The 16,481-nt window shown below is 42.6% G+C and overlaps 1 protein-coding gene across 2 annotated transcripts in view; it reads left to right on the top strand.

Moving 5' to 3' along the window:
• The first annotated feature begins 2,540 nt into the window (after positions 1–2,540).
• LOC125726105 (coronin-1C-A-like) overlaps positions 2,541–16,481 on the top strand; it is a 44,311-nt gene continuing 30,370 nt past the window's right edge. The window contains exon 1 of one of the 2 annotated variants that reach the window (XM_049002591.1): positions 2,541–5,089. In XM_049002591.1, coding sequence (XP_048858548.1) covers positions 2,674–5,089 — 2,416 coding nt within the window. In that variant the 5' untranslated portion in view covers positions 2,541–2,673. Of the gene's footprint in view, positions 5,090–6,832; positions 6,996–16,481 lie in introns of those variants that run through there. The other variant, XM_049002592.1, reaches the window with a different exon arrangement.

Raw genomic sequence — 16,481 nt, 5'->3', positions numbered from 1 at the left:
TGAGACTCACATTGTCGGGGCAGTAAGAGAAGGACGCGTAACTTCGCAAACACAAAGGGGACTCTATAATTCTTCCTGGAAGTGCACGGAGCACCCTGCAGCATCCAGCCTAACCGGTGAGTCCCTTTATCTGCTAACCATCCGCACCACGGCCACGCCTCCTCAGGTTTGATCCCACGGAGGCTTCATGTAGATCGCGGAAAGAAGTGATCGGGAATCGGAATTAAGTCCACAGACATTCGAACCATTCTCCTATCCTCTGTGACCGTCCCCTCTCCCCATGTTTCACTTCTTGCGGTAAAGAGGAGCACAAGGACGTCAAGTGATTCGCCTTAAGTGAGACGGTCACAGGGACATGCACAATGAGGCCCTTGTGGCTTCGTGGGTTGCGGGGCCCTATAACAGCCCCTGGCTGTTAGTATCGCACTATTTCAGAGTTATGCATTTGGCGATTTAAACTTGATTTTTGCATTTTTGCATGTACGACGTACAAATATTTTGCGGAAATGTAGCTTTTAAAACACAGGTCAACACTGAGTGTGTGAGTGCTTTGAGTTCTTCGGATGGGACTAAACGATGTCAAGTTATCTCGTTTGTTTTCATTTCACTTTAGCATGTTCCATTCCTCTACAGTCAAATTTGTTCAGGTTATCACAACAAACAAATATTGGTTAAAGCCACGATGTCAGTAGAAAATCTCTGTAGACCTGTCTTTTTCGATATTACGCAAAACAGAGCAATATTTCATTTCCAAACTTGTACTTTAGCTACATTGCTCACTTTTGCTAGAATAGTGCCTTATTCATATTCCATACCTCTTTACTTGCAGCTAAAATGATAGCAGTGCAGATTTTAACATCTTTGTATCATTGATATTTTAAATTTAAAACCTTACATGTTTATATAAACGTACATAGGATATTTTTACTGGTATGTAACTGTATCTGTTGTGGTTGCAGATTGAGCAGCATAAAGCGCTACACACATGTTGTGCTAACTCCAGTGAGTCCATCTGGATAATGTGGTGGTAATAATGCCCTGTATGGAAAGGCACGTCACTGGATAATATTCAGCACTGTTGCATGATTAGACTGAGCGATAAAAAGATGAGATTTGATGAAAACCAGGCCGATCTACCCCCCTTTTTGTGGTGCTGTGATTTTTCTCCCCTCTGCCACTAGTCTTAGAGAACCGCCCAGCTGACACTTCCAGGCTGGACACACAGGACGCGGCTGGGAGTGGGAGAGCCTGCTTTAATGGTACAATCACGGGAAGCCCGCTCCGATCGCACATATGTTAGAGCCGACTTCCCGTCCTGCAGAGAGGGTGGATAGCTAAAGCTTTGGGGATTGGCCATCCTGCAGACACAGCTGTTTACAGATGATTGCCACGAGGGGCACAGCAGGGCATGGATACCTTGGCAGATTCCTGGATGGGTGAGGTTGTACAAGGGAGGTGGTGGATGAGTGAGGGGCCCAAGGTGACATTTTGTCAGTGGGCTCAGAATTTCCACACAGAGATCAGGTCCCCTTACTGCTGAATGATGCTGAGAGTAATACAAAGGATAACAAAGATGAATAGACGATGACAAGGGACAGAGAATTCCCATCAAATACTTTTGTCAGTTGTGAAAAATCGACTTAAGCATGCTGTATTGCATTATAAATAAAAAAATAACTCGATGCAAAACCCAACGATTTTGCAGTGCAAATACCAACTTGCGGCGTGCACATTTTACTAGTATTATTTGAGAAACAAATGATCCTCCATTGGTCAGATGAGCCTGGGTAGCACACATGGTCCAGCTCATCCAATGAGGATCCACAGCGGTGAAGAGAACTTCTGTGGAATGAGTTTCTCTGTTGACCTTGTGTGAGTCAGAGTTTCTGAACAGTCAGTAAATTGGGAGTAAAGCTGACATCGTGCTAGATCACAAATATCAATGTTTCTCAATGCTTGGCTATTAATTTGAGCAGCGAGTGGCATAGGGTCTAAAGGCATTGACACATTACCTGTTGGCTCATATCCCATGCAGGGCTCCACTGTTGTTCACTTAAGTAAGATATTTGAGATGCTGCAGTAAAATATCATGAAAGAATTTAATTGCTTTGAATAAGAGCAGACACTGTGCAGCATAAACTTACTTACTCTAAAGGATGATTGTTATTAGGTTCTCGGTCTGTATTTAGTATTTTTACACTCAGTTTGTCCATGCAGATATGAACAAAAAGAACCATTCCTGAGGCAGGAAGGGAGTGGGTGTGGGATAGCACTCTGAGGCACTGGGTCCTGTCTCCGATAAGCAGGCTGGGGCCAGCATGCCAGACCCATGGCATCATGGGGAGTCGGCCGCTTCAGCATGAGGGCTGACGCAATGTCTCTCTCTCTCTGCAGGCAAGAATGGGACAAGGGCTTGACAGAGCTACGGAGGCTGAGCACATGGATAGGAGTGCAGAGAAACTAGGCAGAGACCTTGGAAGTCCAGGGCAGGGGGGTGACAGCGGGGACCCGGAGCTGGGGGCTGGCGGAGCCGGGGAGGAGCTGCGGAAAGCTGACTTGGATGAGGGCCCAGGCGTACAGCCAGCGGCACCTGCTCTGGAGAACGATGTGAACAGCCGCCCAGACGAGGGGGGAGAGGGTGAAGTGGGAGGAGACAACGGTGGTTCGCCTGCTATGCCACCTCCACTGCAGCCAGATGCCGGGAAGAGCCCAGGGAAGAGAGCACAGAGCAGCAAATTCTCTAGGGCTGATCCTCAGTCATCCAAGACCATGAGCCAGGAAGAAGCTGGTGAGGACAGGGTGCAGAGCGAGACAGACCAACAAGTTGGAAGCAGGGGTTGCTTTGAGCTGTATGGCGAGGAAGAGGCCCTTCATTCTGACTCCGAGGTCATCTCTGACGGCACTTCCGTTCCACTTGTGAACCCTTCTGATGTTGTGAGTGAATTGCTTGTGGAGCAAACCATGGGAGATTTTGCGCTGCTTGAGGAAGAACAAGGTAAGAAGACTACAGACTCCAAGACAGTGGAAACGAGATATATGGGTAAATTAACAACAAGTGAAGACATCAAGATTGATTCCTCTCACGTGGAGGGAGATCAGGAAGTGTCTTTTTTTGAGCCCCTCGAAATCATTGAGGAGGTGTCTCCAAGTTCTGACAATTTACTGGAAAATGTGGGTATTTTTATGGCACATTTAAGAGAGGGAGGAGAAGATTCCAAAGGGACAAGAGAACTGTACACTGTAGAAATCCTGTCGTCTACAGCAAGGATTGGACCCCAAAAATACCAAGAAACCCCTAATGATCTGGGGCATGTGCACCTGGAAAGCCGAGATATTGAGTGCTTTATTCCTGTAAATGAATTTTCCTCAATGACTAACCCACGAGATCTTCCACAACAGGATGTAGAGCATGCCCAGGTTGGGGTGAATACAAGGAAGGATCTTACTTATGAATGTCTCAGAGAAAATCCTGATAACTTATCTGACCAGGCCCACTCCAGCCCTGGGGATGATATTGCTGAAGTGATGTCCGTGTCTGAAGTTTTGCATGTTGGAGGTTCATCAGAGAAGAATCATGGAACAGAAAACGCCACACATCAAATGGATCCTTTTGAAGGAATAGGGGAGACAGTAGGTGACATTTCAGAGCACTGTCAACTTCGTAAGGATGAAGAAACCAAAAATGAAGATCCTGTTTCTATATGGAGTGGACCAAACCAATCTGAATGGACGCCTCCTGAAGTTAGGACATCTGCGGTGTTTGGCAACCGTCCATTGGATTTTATCTTGAGCTGTGAAGCGCCCGATATCCCAACTAAAAATGACGACGACCTGGCTGAGCTCACTACAGCTTTCCATTCTAATCAAAATGCTCCCAATAATACTGTGGGTTCTGCTTCAATCAAAAGAGGCCCAATAGTTGACCCTAAGAAACAGGAAGAGGAAGTCGCACATACAAAACTTTCGACAACTCCTTCAGATGAAACCCAGAAAAGAGAAGACATTGATCTCTTGGCATTGCAACATGGACACACGTTTGACACTTCAGCAAACCACCAAAATACAGAAGAAAGAGGAAAGCAAGATGCAGGACGTTGGCTGCAGGAAAGGACACCTACAGGCAAGACACAGATGTCTATACTTGACAAAGAGGAAGCAAGAGGAAGTAGTTTCAGCTGGAACAGGTCTGATTTCAGTGGCAGAGGTATTGTAGAAGCACAAGTGGCTTCCTCAAAGGATACTCCCGAGTTACTTGGAGCCCTTCCGGCATGCAGTCTAGCTTCAACCGGCCAAGTCACTCTATCATACACTCAAAGGTCCCCTGAGACAGAATTGCAAAAGTCAGAACTGCCAAACTCAGAAGTGCTGTCAACATCCCCAGAGGGGTTTGCGTATCTGTCCAGTACGAATCTCTCAACGTTTGAGGATATCACAAATAATGAACCAGCTGTGATTATATCCACATCTGTAGAAGAGATATCCAGGTCTATCCCAACTGATTCTCGAAAAGAAAATGAAATATCATCAGCATTATTTATAGATGGAACCCAAAGGCTTGTTGCTGTTGATGCTTCCTCCCTGCTTACAGATGAATTGTCTCCTAAAAAACAAAGGCTCTCGTCCAATATATACGTCCCCGAAACTCCATGTACAGAACTCTTAGATGACAGAGTTGTGGAAACATATTCTGCTGAAAAACAACCCTGTGCTGAAACAAAATCCTCATCAGACCTTGTAAAACACTTTTCAAGGGACAGTGTGCAGTTTGACAGCAAACAGGATAAAAGCCTTTGTCTGCAGGATGTAAAAACTGACAAAAGTGCCCTGCAGCCTGATCGGTCTTTTTCTGAAAAAGATTCTCAGGCCTTGCTCCAAAATGTTCCCAGGTCTAAGACTGTTTTTGACCTCGTGGAGGATATGACCCACGTGCAGGAAAAGACGAAGCACCGAGATGGGACGAGACCTTTAAAGGCTGAGGGGAACATGGAGCAAGGGGTGTCCTTGAAAGTGGCACAAATGCTGAAGGCCTTTGATGCTCCAAAAAAGTTACCTGAAAAGGCACTTGAGAAGAAATCCACATCAAGGAAGGGTAAGTGAAATATTCTAATAACAGAACTATGTGAAATATCCTAACAATATGATGCAATATCAGGTGTGACCACCTTTACTTTTCAGTAAGATTTGGAACAAAAAAGACTCGTTAAAATGTAATGTTAGCTAACAAAAAAAATTAAATAAACATTAGGTAAAGTATGGGATATACAGTTTTCGGTACGAGACGTGAAGATATTTTAGCTGGGTAACTATAACACAGACACACATGCAAATGATTTTCAAATTTTAAATCATGTATTCACAACATATAGGTGTATTTTGTATGTATTTTGAATGTATTTGCCTATGAGTGTAGTATTTACAGATTCAGGCCTCCACTATTGTGCGTATCTGCTGGAGACAACAATCAAAAGGATTTAAATAGATCTCACTTTTTTTGATAGCAAAAAAAAAATAAATAATGCAATGATTTATTGCTCTGATTTTGCGATACCACAGCATTTCACCCTGTAGAAGCAACTTCTTTTGTTTTAACAATATTTAGCTCTGTTTCAAATTTACCACACTATATCATGTGAAAGTGTCTCGGGGTCTAAACTGGGTCCGTTTTCAGCATTATGCCGACACCTTGCATTGATAGGCAGTATCGACCACTAATTTGGAATATCGTTTTTGTAAATAGTAATTGGCTATGGAAAACTGGCCCGAGATTTTTCAAAATGTTCATTTTTAAGTAGATCTATTTAACTTTATTTGACTGCCTTTATTCTTCTGTACACTTATTTAGTAGTGCAAAGAGACTGAGTATTTAAGGAAGACCCTTGAATGAATTTTACACTGTACAATCCACGGAGTGCTTGATGTGTATATATATCGTAGATCATGTGGTCAATCACAGACTATTCAAATGTGGGGGAAGGGAGGTAACACAACTTGACAATCTGTTTATGTATTAGCTATTGTCTATGGGTACCTTTCGAAATGTGCGAGGGAACTGCATTTAAAGCATGCCTTAGACAAGATGTTTTGTGTTAGTCTGTCCTATCTGTCTGTCTGTCAAACGTCACTGTGAAGTCTGCAACAATTCCGGAAAACCTCCATCCGGGGATATAGCGCCACCCAGTGTCAAACACTACCGGTTGATAAACCACTCTTGAAACTTTGACTGCTATATCCTGTAGTGCAAAATCAAAATTAATCAAAACCCACATTCCAACAGTGTATATTCTATTTTTCATAGCGTGTATTCTTCAAATTGGTGGTAATCAACATGTCTTGCTTCGCATAATTTCTGAAGTATACTGTGGCATGTTTGTGTAAAAATTGCCTTAAGAAATGCACTTTATATTTTAAGACGGGAAGTGTAACTCCCTGACGATCCTCAATTGAACAATAATAATTATACAACTCGCGTAAATATAACTACAATTTATATACTCTTTGTAGTGACAACCACCACATGTTCACCACAGCGTTAAAAAAGACCAGTTTTATTCCAGGTAAAAGCGGTTTATAGGGCGTATACGTATATATCTGGGACACAAAATCCAGATGTCCACTAAGCTCCCACAAAGACCGGAGGAAAGAGACAGTTCGGTGTCTTCTTGACGGACACCCCACCCGTCTCTGCTTCGCCTATCGCTCATCGGGGGCGGGATCAAGGGTGCCAAGCCGATACGCGGATTGGCTGCCCGATGCGCTTCTTGCTGCGCTGTGCAGGTTGCAGCGCCGGAGCTTTAAACGAGGCTGGGGCGCCAGGGGAGCGGGGGGCGTGGCTTCCGGGACTCCGGAGCCTGGATCTGGAGTGCGTGCACAGGCGAGTCCCAGCGGCCAAGGCAGAGAGGCGGAGGCGGACGGGAGGAAGCCTGCGGCAGGACGAGCCTATCGTTTTAAAACGCGCTTGGATCTTAACATATTTTTCACTTTATTTTAAAGAGCAGGTAAGGGTTTCCTAGATCTCAGCCTGACAGAGGTACGCTTGTTCTGCATGCTTGGAGATGCTAGGTGGACATTAAGTTAGGTGTATCATTGGGAAAGCTGCTAGCCCTGACGAAGGCGAAGAGCTCAGTTTTTTTGTCAAAATCAACGAGAACGATACAGTTCTCAGATAAATACTTAAGAAAAGACCTACGGACTGATTACCGATTATTCTTTTGCCGGTATCGGCTTGATCACAAGCAGAATCCGGCTCGTTTCTGGGTCGTTTAAACAGGAAGCTGATTGCAATGTGACAGACTGGAGTGTGCATGAGTTTATTCTCCGATTAGACACTGCCTAGATCGGTATTTACCTTGACTCGACTTACCTAGGCAAACTACCCCAGGCGGCATCAGGTATGCTGGGTGTGATTCTTTGATTTGAATGGCTTTCAAGTAGATGAGACGTTTTATTCTCTATCCTGAGCTCTGCGGTGCAACTAAATTAGCCAGCAAATACAGCGTGTGCCTCGAAGAATTCCCTCCGTTTTAAAAGGATTTGTAGCAATACAGACAATTATTTTGAAGGAAAACTAACCTTTCGATCCCGAAGCTCTCGGTCTGTTATTGCTATGCATTTTGTGAGCATTTGGAAGAGAATGTGAAATTAGGTAGGCTTGGTTATATGGTTAGAGGTCTGTTATCAAGCTACGTATCTTTAACGCAAAAAACGACTAACTCATGTTGTGCAATTATTTCCTATGGGAGCAATATAATTAATATGTGTAACAAATTAAATGGTGATGAATGAAACATATGGGAGGGAACGCTTATGTAACACTGATTGGACTGTTTGGCTTGATTTTGGTGTAATTACGTGAAATAATTGGGTCTGGATGAACGAGTTAACTAGCGGGTGGGAAGAGACATTTCGTCAAAGTGATCCGTCCAAATCAACGCGATTTATAGTATTTTGTAGGGATATGAACGACTCGGCTGGTTCAGGACATAATTGTAATCGATTTGGCTTCTGACTGTTGTACAGTAGATTGAGGCAGGTCCTGTCACGAATGAAACCATAAATGTTCAGTTCCCTGACGACTGAATTCTTTTCTTAAAATTCCATTCCTACCTGTGCACTAAGGAAAAGCATAAATCATTAGCTGTAATATAAGCTGCAAAATAGGTTCAGATCCTACTTAAATTTACATATGTTCTCTAACAGCCTCAAGTCACGTTCAAGCAAAATTCTATTTTCTTTGCAAAAAGAAAAAAATATATATATATATATCTAGTCTGTCTATAACTGGTTTACTTGTTTCCTTGTGATTTGGATCTGGGTGATAAAAATGGCATTTTTCATTTTTTTGTAATTTGCGGTTTGTTAATTACTCAGGAACATGTGGATAAAAATCTGTAGATTAGCCTTGGAACTTATTGCGGTGGCACAGTACTGCTGGTAGGATGTGGGGTCTGCCTTGTATTATCCCACTCAGAGTACTTGGTTCTTTCGCTTCACCTTGATGACAAGTGATGGGTATCTCAGTGTCGGCTATGGTTATGGTGTTTGTTGTGGTGTTTGTGGGTGTTTTTCGGCACAGAGTCACGTTAACGTGGTTTCTTTTGGCTCGTACGTTACGTAGTTGTATTTCTGGCACATGTTTGAATCACAGTGTTTATCAGTTAAAATGCTGCTTTGGTTGTATTTGGTGCATGTGCAAAGCAATCGAATTCCAAAAGTCAGCATAAATTGTTTGATTATTGCCCATTAATCATAATTTCACATTATATTGGTGAACCTGGCAGGACATATCTCTTCTCAGAGAGCTTGCGTAAAGGAGAGGATGGTTGGGTAATCCATTTATCTGTACGTACATCCATCCATCCATCCATCCATCCATCCATCCATCCATCCAGTATGGGATTGCAAGCCCTAGTTCTTGTCCCAGATGCCCCGGGGCACATGCCAGATGTACCACCTGACTAAGATGCCAGTGTATTGCAGGTCTTCTAAACAACCACACCCTTGGATTATGCAGAGGAAGAATTCCTGTTGAAATAAACTAGTGAAGATATGGTTCCCCTTTCTTCTCAGATAAAAAAAAATGACACCTATAGTCCTACAAGATACGTGGCGCTACACAAGGTGAGATGTATCATTTATGGTTCTCTTCTTTTCACAATTCTGTGAAACATCTCCTCCGTTGCAAACAGCATTGTGGAATGCATCAAAAAACCTGGAGTGTTGATAGTTTGAGTGGGAAGACAGAGGTATCACCTAGGATGGGAAAAGTCTACACATTGTACAATGAGGCTGATCATAAGGTCTTTTGGCACTTTTCCACCACACCAGGTACCATACTTTTGGTACTTCAAGAAAGTACCACAAGTATGGTACTTCAAGGTGTTGGTTTTCCAGTGCCGTAAAAACTGGCATCGGCACCAAATGACATCTCGGTGTGAGGTAGGGTATTTTGTACTGAATTTGAAAAACGAGATGTATATTATAGGGCTGGGTGATGTGTGATATTAATACCAACTTTACATTATTATGCACATGCAATTCTCGCATCGCTCTTAAGATAGATTAAGATCAGGTTTTTTCTTACTTGCAGTTATGTATATGGACATTATAGCACAGGGAGTTATAAGTTTCGCTAAAACATCTTTATGCCATCATAGAAAGACAACCTTGGTTAAGTTTGCGATTTTAATTTATTCCTTTTCAAGATTATCTAGTATATGTTTAAAGGTTACCTCCGCTGCTTTTCCATGAGGGCTGCATGTGTCCTCAAAGACAATCATAATCATTTTCATCCATACTGTTAACACTCCTAGACAGGTTTCGGAGAAATGTATGAACTTCCTTCTTGCTTTATAAATACCCCAATATTTATTGCAACAAAATCACACTGCTAAATTTCCACATCGCCAGGATGGGACGGCATACTATATACATGATATCCGTACTGTCCTACCATATTAAACAAAATACTTTTAAAATTTTTGTCCTGGACCTCTGATATTTTTGTTGTATCTGTTCTTCCGACCAGACGGCAATTAATAATTTATTCACTATTTTCTGACTTCGTAACTGTTTTCAAGGCAGTGTTAGTGTGCCGCTGAAACATAATGCAAGTTGCATAACCGATCCACCAAGAAATTTCAAGTCCCACTCCAAAGTACCACAGAAATACCCCAGCTGGTTTGCCACTTTTAGTACTGGAACTTTTGCTACTGGTGCTCGATCAGAAGTCAATGGAAAAGGGAAAGTACAAAAGTACCATACCAGAAGTATGGCAGTTGATACGGTCGAAAAGCACCCTTTCAGGAAGGTTCTAAAAAGGTTTGTGCCTTCGAGGTGAATTCTTAGTGTGTTTTGTTTGTTGTGCATTGACATATTAATGGTAGTCTTGGTCATGGAATTTTCTTTATCTGGTCTTAAACATCAAGTTGGTTGGCTTATTGAAGGTGTGGTTCTGCACTTAAGGAGATTCTATTCCCAGTTATTTTTTAAGATGACTAATGTTGATTTACTTTTTTAACCTAGGCTGCCTTTATTGAAAGATATCTGACTACACCAACATCGTACCATATATGCATTTTTCTTACCTTCAGCTAATGAACTCCTGCCAGTAATAAACTGTGAATTTATGAGTAACAAAGATATAAAATGAGAATTCCAAGGTTTCAATAATTTATTGGAATTTTGAAAAACAATTATTCTGTACTGGAAGACTTTCTTTAATTGAACCTTCTGGCATATACTTGCGCTGGTAGAACTTTAATGGAGATATTTGTGTTGAAGTATCTTTCTTAGTGGAACATCTTCTGAGACTGGTACGTACCAGAGTTATTCTTAAACCACAACACTGCTCGGCTCTTTTTTCAATGAGTTTTGGCTGTGTAAAATTTTCTGACTTCTACTGAAACATTCTCAAAGACGGCCTCAGATTCTGACCCTGTGGGAAGTTTTGGAGAAATTTTATATGGGGAAGTATCCATGGCTACACTGTGTTTATAAACTGACCTGAATTTCGCACAGTGATGGGCAGAGAGCTCCAGCGTTCTGGCACTGACTTCACAGTGTCCGGCGTCGTTCTGGACTGAGGAAGTTGTGCTTCCTCTTGCCTGAGCTGTCCATTGTTCCCGTTGCCATGCTTAAATGCCAGCTAAAAGGGAATTTTGCTCACAAGTGCTTTTTATTAGCCCCAGTGTCAAATTGGGAGTAGTTTTTGATGGGGGTTTTTACAGTGATTCTGTGTATCATGTAACAGTGGTTTTTATGTAGACAGTACTGTGGTACTGACCACAGAAACCCAGAAACCTAAACGAGTAAGACTCTGCACAGTATAGGTAGGTAGGGGTAATCTAGGAGTGATCTGTTGGTAATGATGAGATCCTTGTGCATGTCGCTCAAGTTCTTTCTTGTTTTTTCGGGTAACCTACTGAACTGGGTGGAGTCTTTACGAGACGCTACCCAAGCCCTATCTCTCAGACCTGGACCAGTTCACTGTTGCAAGTACCGCATATCATAAGCCAACACATTTGAGTCCTTACAGCCATGGAGAGGACGGGCCTGGGTGGGGGCCATGGAGTAATTTGGATCCTGAACAGAGCCATTTATGGTGGTGAAAAATGTGTCCAATCTAAAATAAAAAAAGACATTTGGGTTCTTTGGAGGCCTGCAAGCACTTTAACTTTTCTCCAGCCTTATGTCAGAGGATAGCAATGTGCCTCGGCTCTGGAGCACGCAAATCTGCACAGCGCAGATTCTCGGAGGTACACACGATTCCTCCTCTGCTTTGTGGCCGGTGGTCACCGTGGAAGACAGCGTGGGTCTTGGTGATTGTAGGAGAGCGGAGAGTGTGCGCAGTTCTGCCACGGTACCGATGGAGTTTTACCTTTTAGATACGGTTTCACCAAATGCTGCGATTTATTTATGTATTTTTTTTAAATACCGCGTGTCTCCCATTCCCTGTTGTGGCCATTTTTTTGATGACACTGAATTCCACAAAGCAAATACCCAAAGAACTGGTAGACACTTGGGCCGTTGGGAAGCTTAGAGACGAGCAGGATCTCTGAAATTTTCCCTGATCCTGGCAGGATGTGAACCAGGAATCTCAGGAAAGCCCTGCTGGTGTGGAGTGGCCCAGTGACTTAAAACCCACCATCTGTCTGGATTCCTCTGTGTCTCGTATATGGACATACTGGATGGGGCCACGCCTCAGTCTGACACGTTCACCCAGAGGCCCAAGGCCTATGAAGGGCAGCCATCAGACATGGATTATGTGGGGAAGAGCTGTTTATTACGCCTCTCTTCCTACATTTAGCTCTTTACCCCTAATAGTGCTCCATCTATGAGGTCACCGCATTATACGTTAGCCTCCTGTAAGTTGTGGTTGTTGAGGAAGAGTGAAAATATGGTGTTGGTGATGTGTGTACATGTGTTTTGTGTGTGTTTAGTGATGGTACGGTTGCGGCAGCCTTTTTCAGGGTCACCATGGCAACATCTTCAAAAACACAGTACTCCTGTTTTGGTTGGTGAGGAACAGCCTTCTCATCCGTCCAAGTAGAAACCCTTTTCCACATGTCATTTATCAGGGCGTGAATTACTTTTGGAAATGGGTGTGTTGAGCATTTAGTTTTTGTTCTTTGTGCTTTATTTTTAAGCGTGGCTGTTTATTCCAGTTCACTTCAATGCAATGAGATTGTTTAATATAGACAGGTTAGATGTGAGAATGAGTAACTGAGTGAATACATAGCAATAAATTAAAATGGTGAAATTGTGGCTGGTGTTCAAACAGGGTGCTTGCTGAACATAGTTGTCCCCAGTGGTTCTGAGATTCTGAGATCCTGTTCAATGACATTCTTGAGCACGCCTTGTTTAGGTGAGGCTGTGTTTGTGCGAGCACTATGCCATCTTTTCCCCCCACCTCCCCCACACCAAGTCAGTGTTTGCTTTGCCCGAGCTTTTGAAAAGATAGTTGCAAGCCAGCTCTGTGTCTTTGTATTTAGCGAGTGAGTGATGTCATATGCAGGTAGCTAAGCAACACTGAAAATGATGAAATCGTTTTATGGATTCCACGTGTGCTGATGTGAAAGATTAGTGTCTCTACCTGGCAGTCATGGTGTGTGTGTGTGTGTATGTGTGTGTGCGCACGTACGCACGCAGATGCTTGTGTGACGCAGCCCTTCTCGATTTGGTCACCAAGGGTTCTCCCAGTCTTACTCCTCACTACACCAGGCTCTGCTCCTGGCTGCGGGCTGCATGCTGTCATTGTCTGGGTTTTGAAAGGGATGGAAGTTGAATGAGCGCCTGCCATGGCTTCCTCCGAGGCCCAGACCTCAATCTCATAAACCAATGGTGAGACCATGTGGAGACATGCAGACAGCAGCATTTTTTCAAGTTGTTGTTTTTTTTTTTACTCAGGGCTGAAGGGATTCCTTCTCGCAGACCGGATTCCAAAGCCCTTGCTGACTCGGTTCACCGCAATACCTGTGGTGCACCAGCTTGGCTACTGAACCTCATTTCATACATAGACTGCTAGTAGGGTGGTCTGTGTCCTTATTTGTATATGATGTCATGTATTCAGAGTGGACCTCATCTTATTCGTGTGATTTATGGTGATGGCAGTTTATGCAGAGTAGGTGATTTGGAATACCAGAAATTAACCAAAAAAAGCAGATCAAACCATCTCCAGAGTGTATTTTACCTCCTGGAGTGAACAATATTCTTCCTAAGAATTAATTCTTTTCCTATTTTTTTACATTTAAAAAAAAAAAAAAAAAAAAAAAAAACTTTGTCCGAGATTAACTAAGTCGTTATTTTTAAATTTAGATATTTTCTTCCAAAGCTTGTTTATGTACCAAGATAAATATTTAACTATCCAGAAATATGTATTTTTAAATTTGTGTTGTGTAACATCATATCCTCAAAAATACAAAATGATTTATACACGTGAAACATATTTTACACATTTGTGCATCACATCCTGTATGTTTGTTGATCATGTTACTTGTGACGTCCCTCCTTTTTGATTTGCGGATTTTTATCCAGTTCGCACCACTGCGGAGCCCCTAAAAATTCTCAGTGGGAAAATACTTTTTTTAAATGGTTTTGTATTCCCTCGCAATACTTTTGTGATCCCACTGCTCTTGCCCACTTGCTATTTGCTGCAATGTTGATGGTATGGATAAACTTAAATAATACAGACATGTCCTGTAAAGTGTGCTTTAAGCATTAAACTGTGGGTGAAAATGTACACCATTGTAACTTGTATATTATGTGTTATATTACAAATTAACCTGCACTTTACTGTTGAAAAGAATCGTGGATGGTTTGAGGGAGATGAGAGGAGAAGAGGAGGGTTATTTTGTAGGACGACACTAAAATTAACGGAGTCACTGGTGTCTGTTGGCTCACTGGAATCTTATTCTTTTTGTGCGACTAACAAGGAACCTATTCAATGAAAGCCGCTTTTGCCTCCTTTTCCATTTTGCAGAAATGAAGACATTGCATTGTCGTTAAACAGATTCATCGCTTGTACTACTACACCCTTGTTCGGGTGGTGCTTTTCTACTAAATTTTTGACTATATGAGTGAGGCACGCAGACCGAGACTGAGCATGGGAGATGATTACCCACAATCCCATAGCGAGAGAGAGAAAAACCATCAGCTCAGTTATCACATGACGCTCTGCAGAAAAAGCGTGTATGTCATACTCGTATTGCAAGACCTTGCTCGTTGTTCAAGTTAAAAAAATTTTTTACATTTTATGCTCGTCTTGCAAAACACTTGCAAACCAAGTTACTCGCAATCTGAGGTTTGACTGTAACTGTATTGTGTCCATTAACTGCCTGTGACTTTAAGAGCGACAGCTGAGCTATTGAATGTGAAGTGCACACATACAAACACTGAAATATATCACGGACATTGAAAGATATTGCAGCTAGAAAGCGACATAAAAAGCTAACCTTACCATGGTGTTGGAGTTGAGGTTTAAACGTGCATTCCGAAATATTTCAATATACGTTCGCATATCCCCACATTCATCATCAAGCGAGAATACCAGGGAGGTATCCCCGAAAGTGGGTTTGGCTTCAAACCCTAAATACGACATTGTGGTAAAGTTGGCTTTATATTCAGTTTTCTGACTAATATCCTTCAGCAAAAGTAAGCAACACCTCTTGGTTTTCCAGATTTCTTTATGGGTGAATTTTGATTAATATTTCAATGTTCATCTGTGCAGTTCATCAGGTGGACGGGGAACCGTATGATTGTTTGCAGGTCATTGACTGTGTGTGCAGACCTAGGCCGGATCTGAGTGACATCCCACTGGAGGGAGGCAACATCCTGTTTGTCGATGGGAGTTCTTTGAGGCTGGAGGATGGATCCCCAGCAACCTCCTATGCCGTGGTGCTACAAGATGGATCACTTGTGGACGGAGGGCATCTGATATATAGAAAAAATCCCTAAATATGAGGGGCAGCCTTGATACAGTATGTATCGTTATCGGGATATGAAATGACATATCAGGATATGACATTTTGGTTATATCACACAGCCCTAGATACCATGATGTGTTGTGGTAAATTATTCTGTGGTTTAGGGTTTTAAAGGAGAATACAAAATAATCTGAGGAAGTAAGTCCCTTTTTACTGCAGTGCCCATGGGAACTTTGCAGCACTTTAAGGTTCGGTTTGGAAAGTGTTACAGCAGAATTCCTTCCTTGCCGTCCAAATATGAAATGGCTTCCATTCCACATAGTCGCTGTTCCATAACGCTGTTTTGAAATCTGCTCCATAAATGTGACATCTGCATGGTCATGCGTTTGACAACTTCCTGGTTCCTGGATCGTTGTACCATGCCTGTTCGTTTTGACCTACCTTTGCTTCAGCGGTACACAACCATCTCTCCCATGACAACCTGATTCCGTCGTCTTTTGGATGTTTACTGTGCGATTTCTCCAACACTGTCACCTTGTCCCGTGGTCGTTTAGTGGAATGAACCCCTGAGAGTGCTTGGAAAGATAAAAGCCGAAATGCCGATGCAGCCAAGTCGAGCACGAAGGAAAGAGAAGGAAATGGTTTGTGACTTTAAGGAGCAATCCATTGTCAGCTGTTCTGGCTTCCTGGTCTTCTGGTGGAGCTCTCTGTCCTGCTCAGCTCTCTATCTCTGCTAGCTCTGTCATGGTCTCCTGCAGGTTCTAGCTTTAGTTTTTGGTCATTGTAGCCGGAGCCTGTCTGGGAAGCTGACCTCTACTTGTTGGCTTTTCAAGATCACAGGGACATGAAGTTACTTGTTCAACAAATGATAAATGCTGTGATTTTTCTGTTAGTCTTTGGTTCCTGTGAGATCTTTCATCTATAAAACGTTGAGTGTTAAGAATAGCTACTTTTTGTTAGTCAAATCTGGGGTATGTGATTAGTATTCCTGTCTGCTAATCCAAAACGAACCGGCAGCTAGTTTGATAATCCTCTGTACTGTTTGATAATCTCTGGTTGTCT

This window comes from Brienomyrus brachyistius, chromosome 2 (assembly GCF_023856365.1).
Source record: "Brienomyrus brachyistius isolate T26 chromosome 2, BBRACH_0.4, whole genome shotgun sequence".
Taxonomy (NCBI): Eukaryota; Metazoa; Chordata; class Actinopteri; order Osteoglossiformes; family Mormyridae; genus Brienomyrus; species Brienomyrus brachyistius.
Note: the sequence above shows the minus strand (reverse complement) of the source record. Positions and strands in the feature narration are given on the sequence as shown.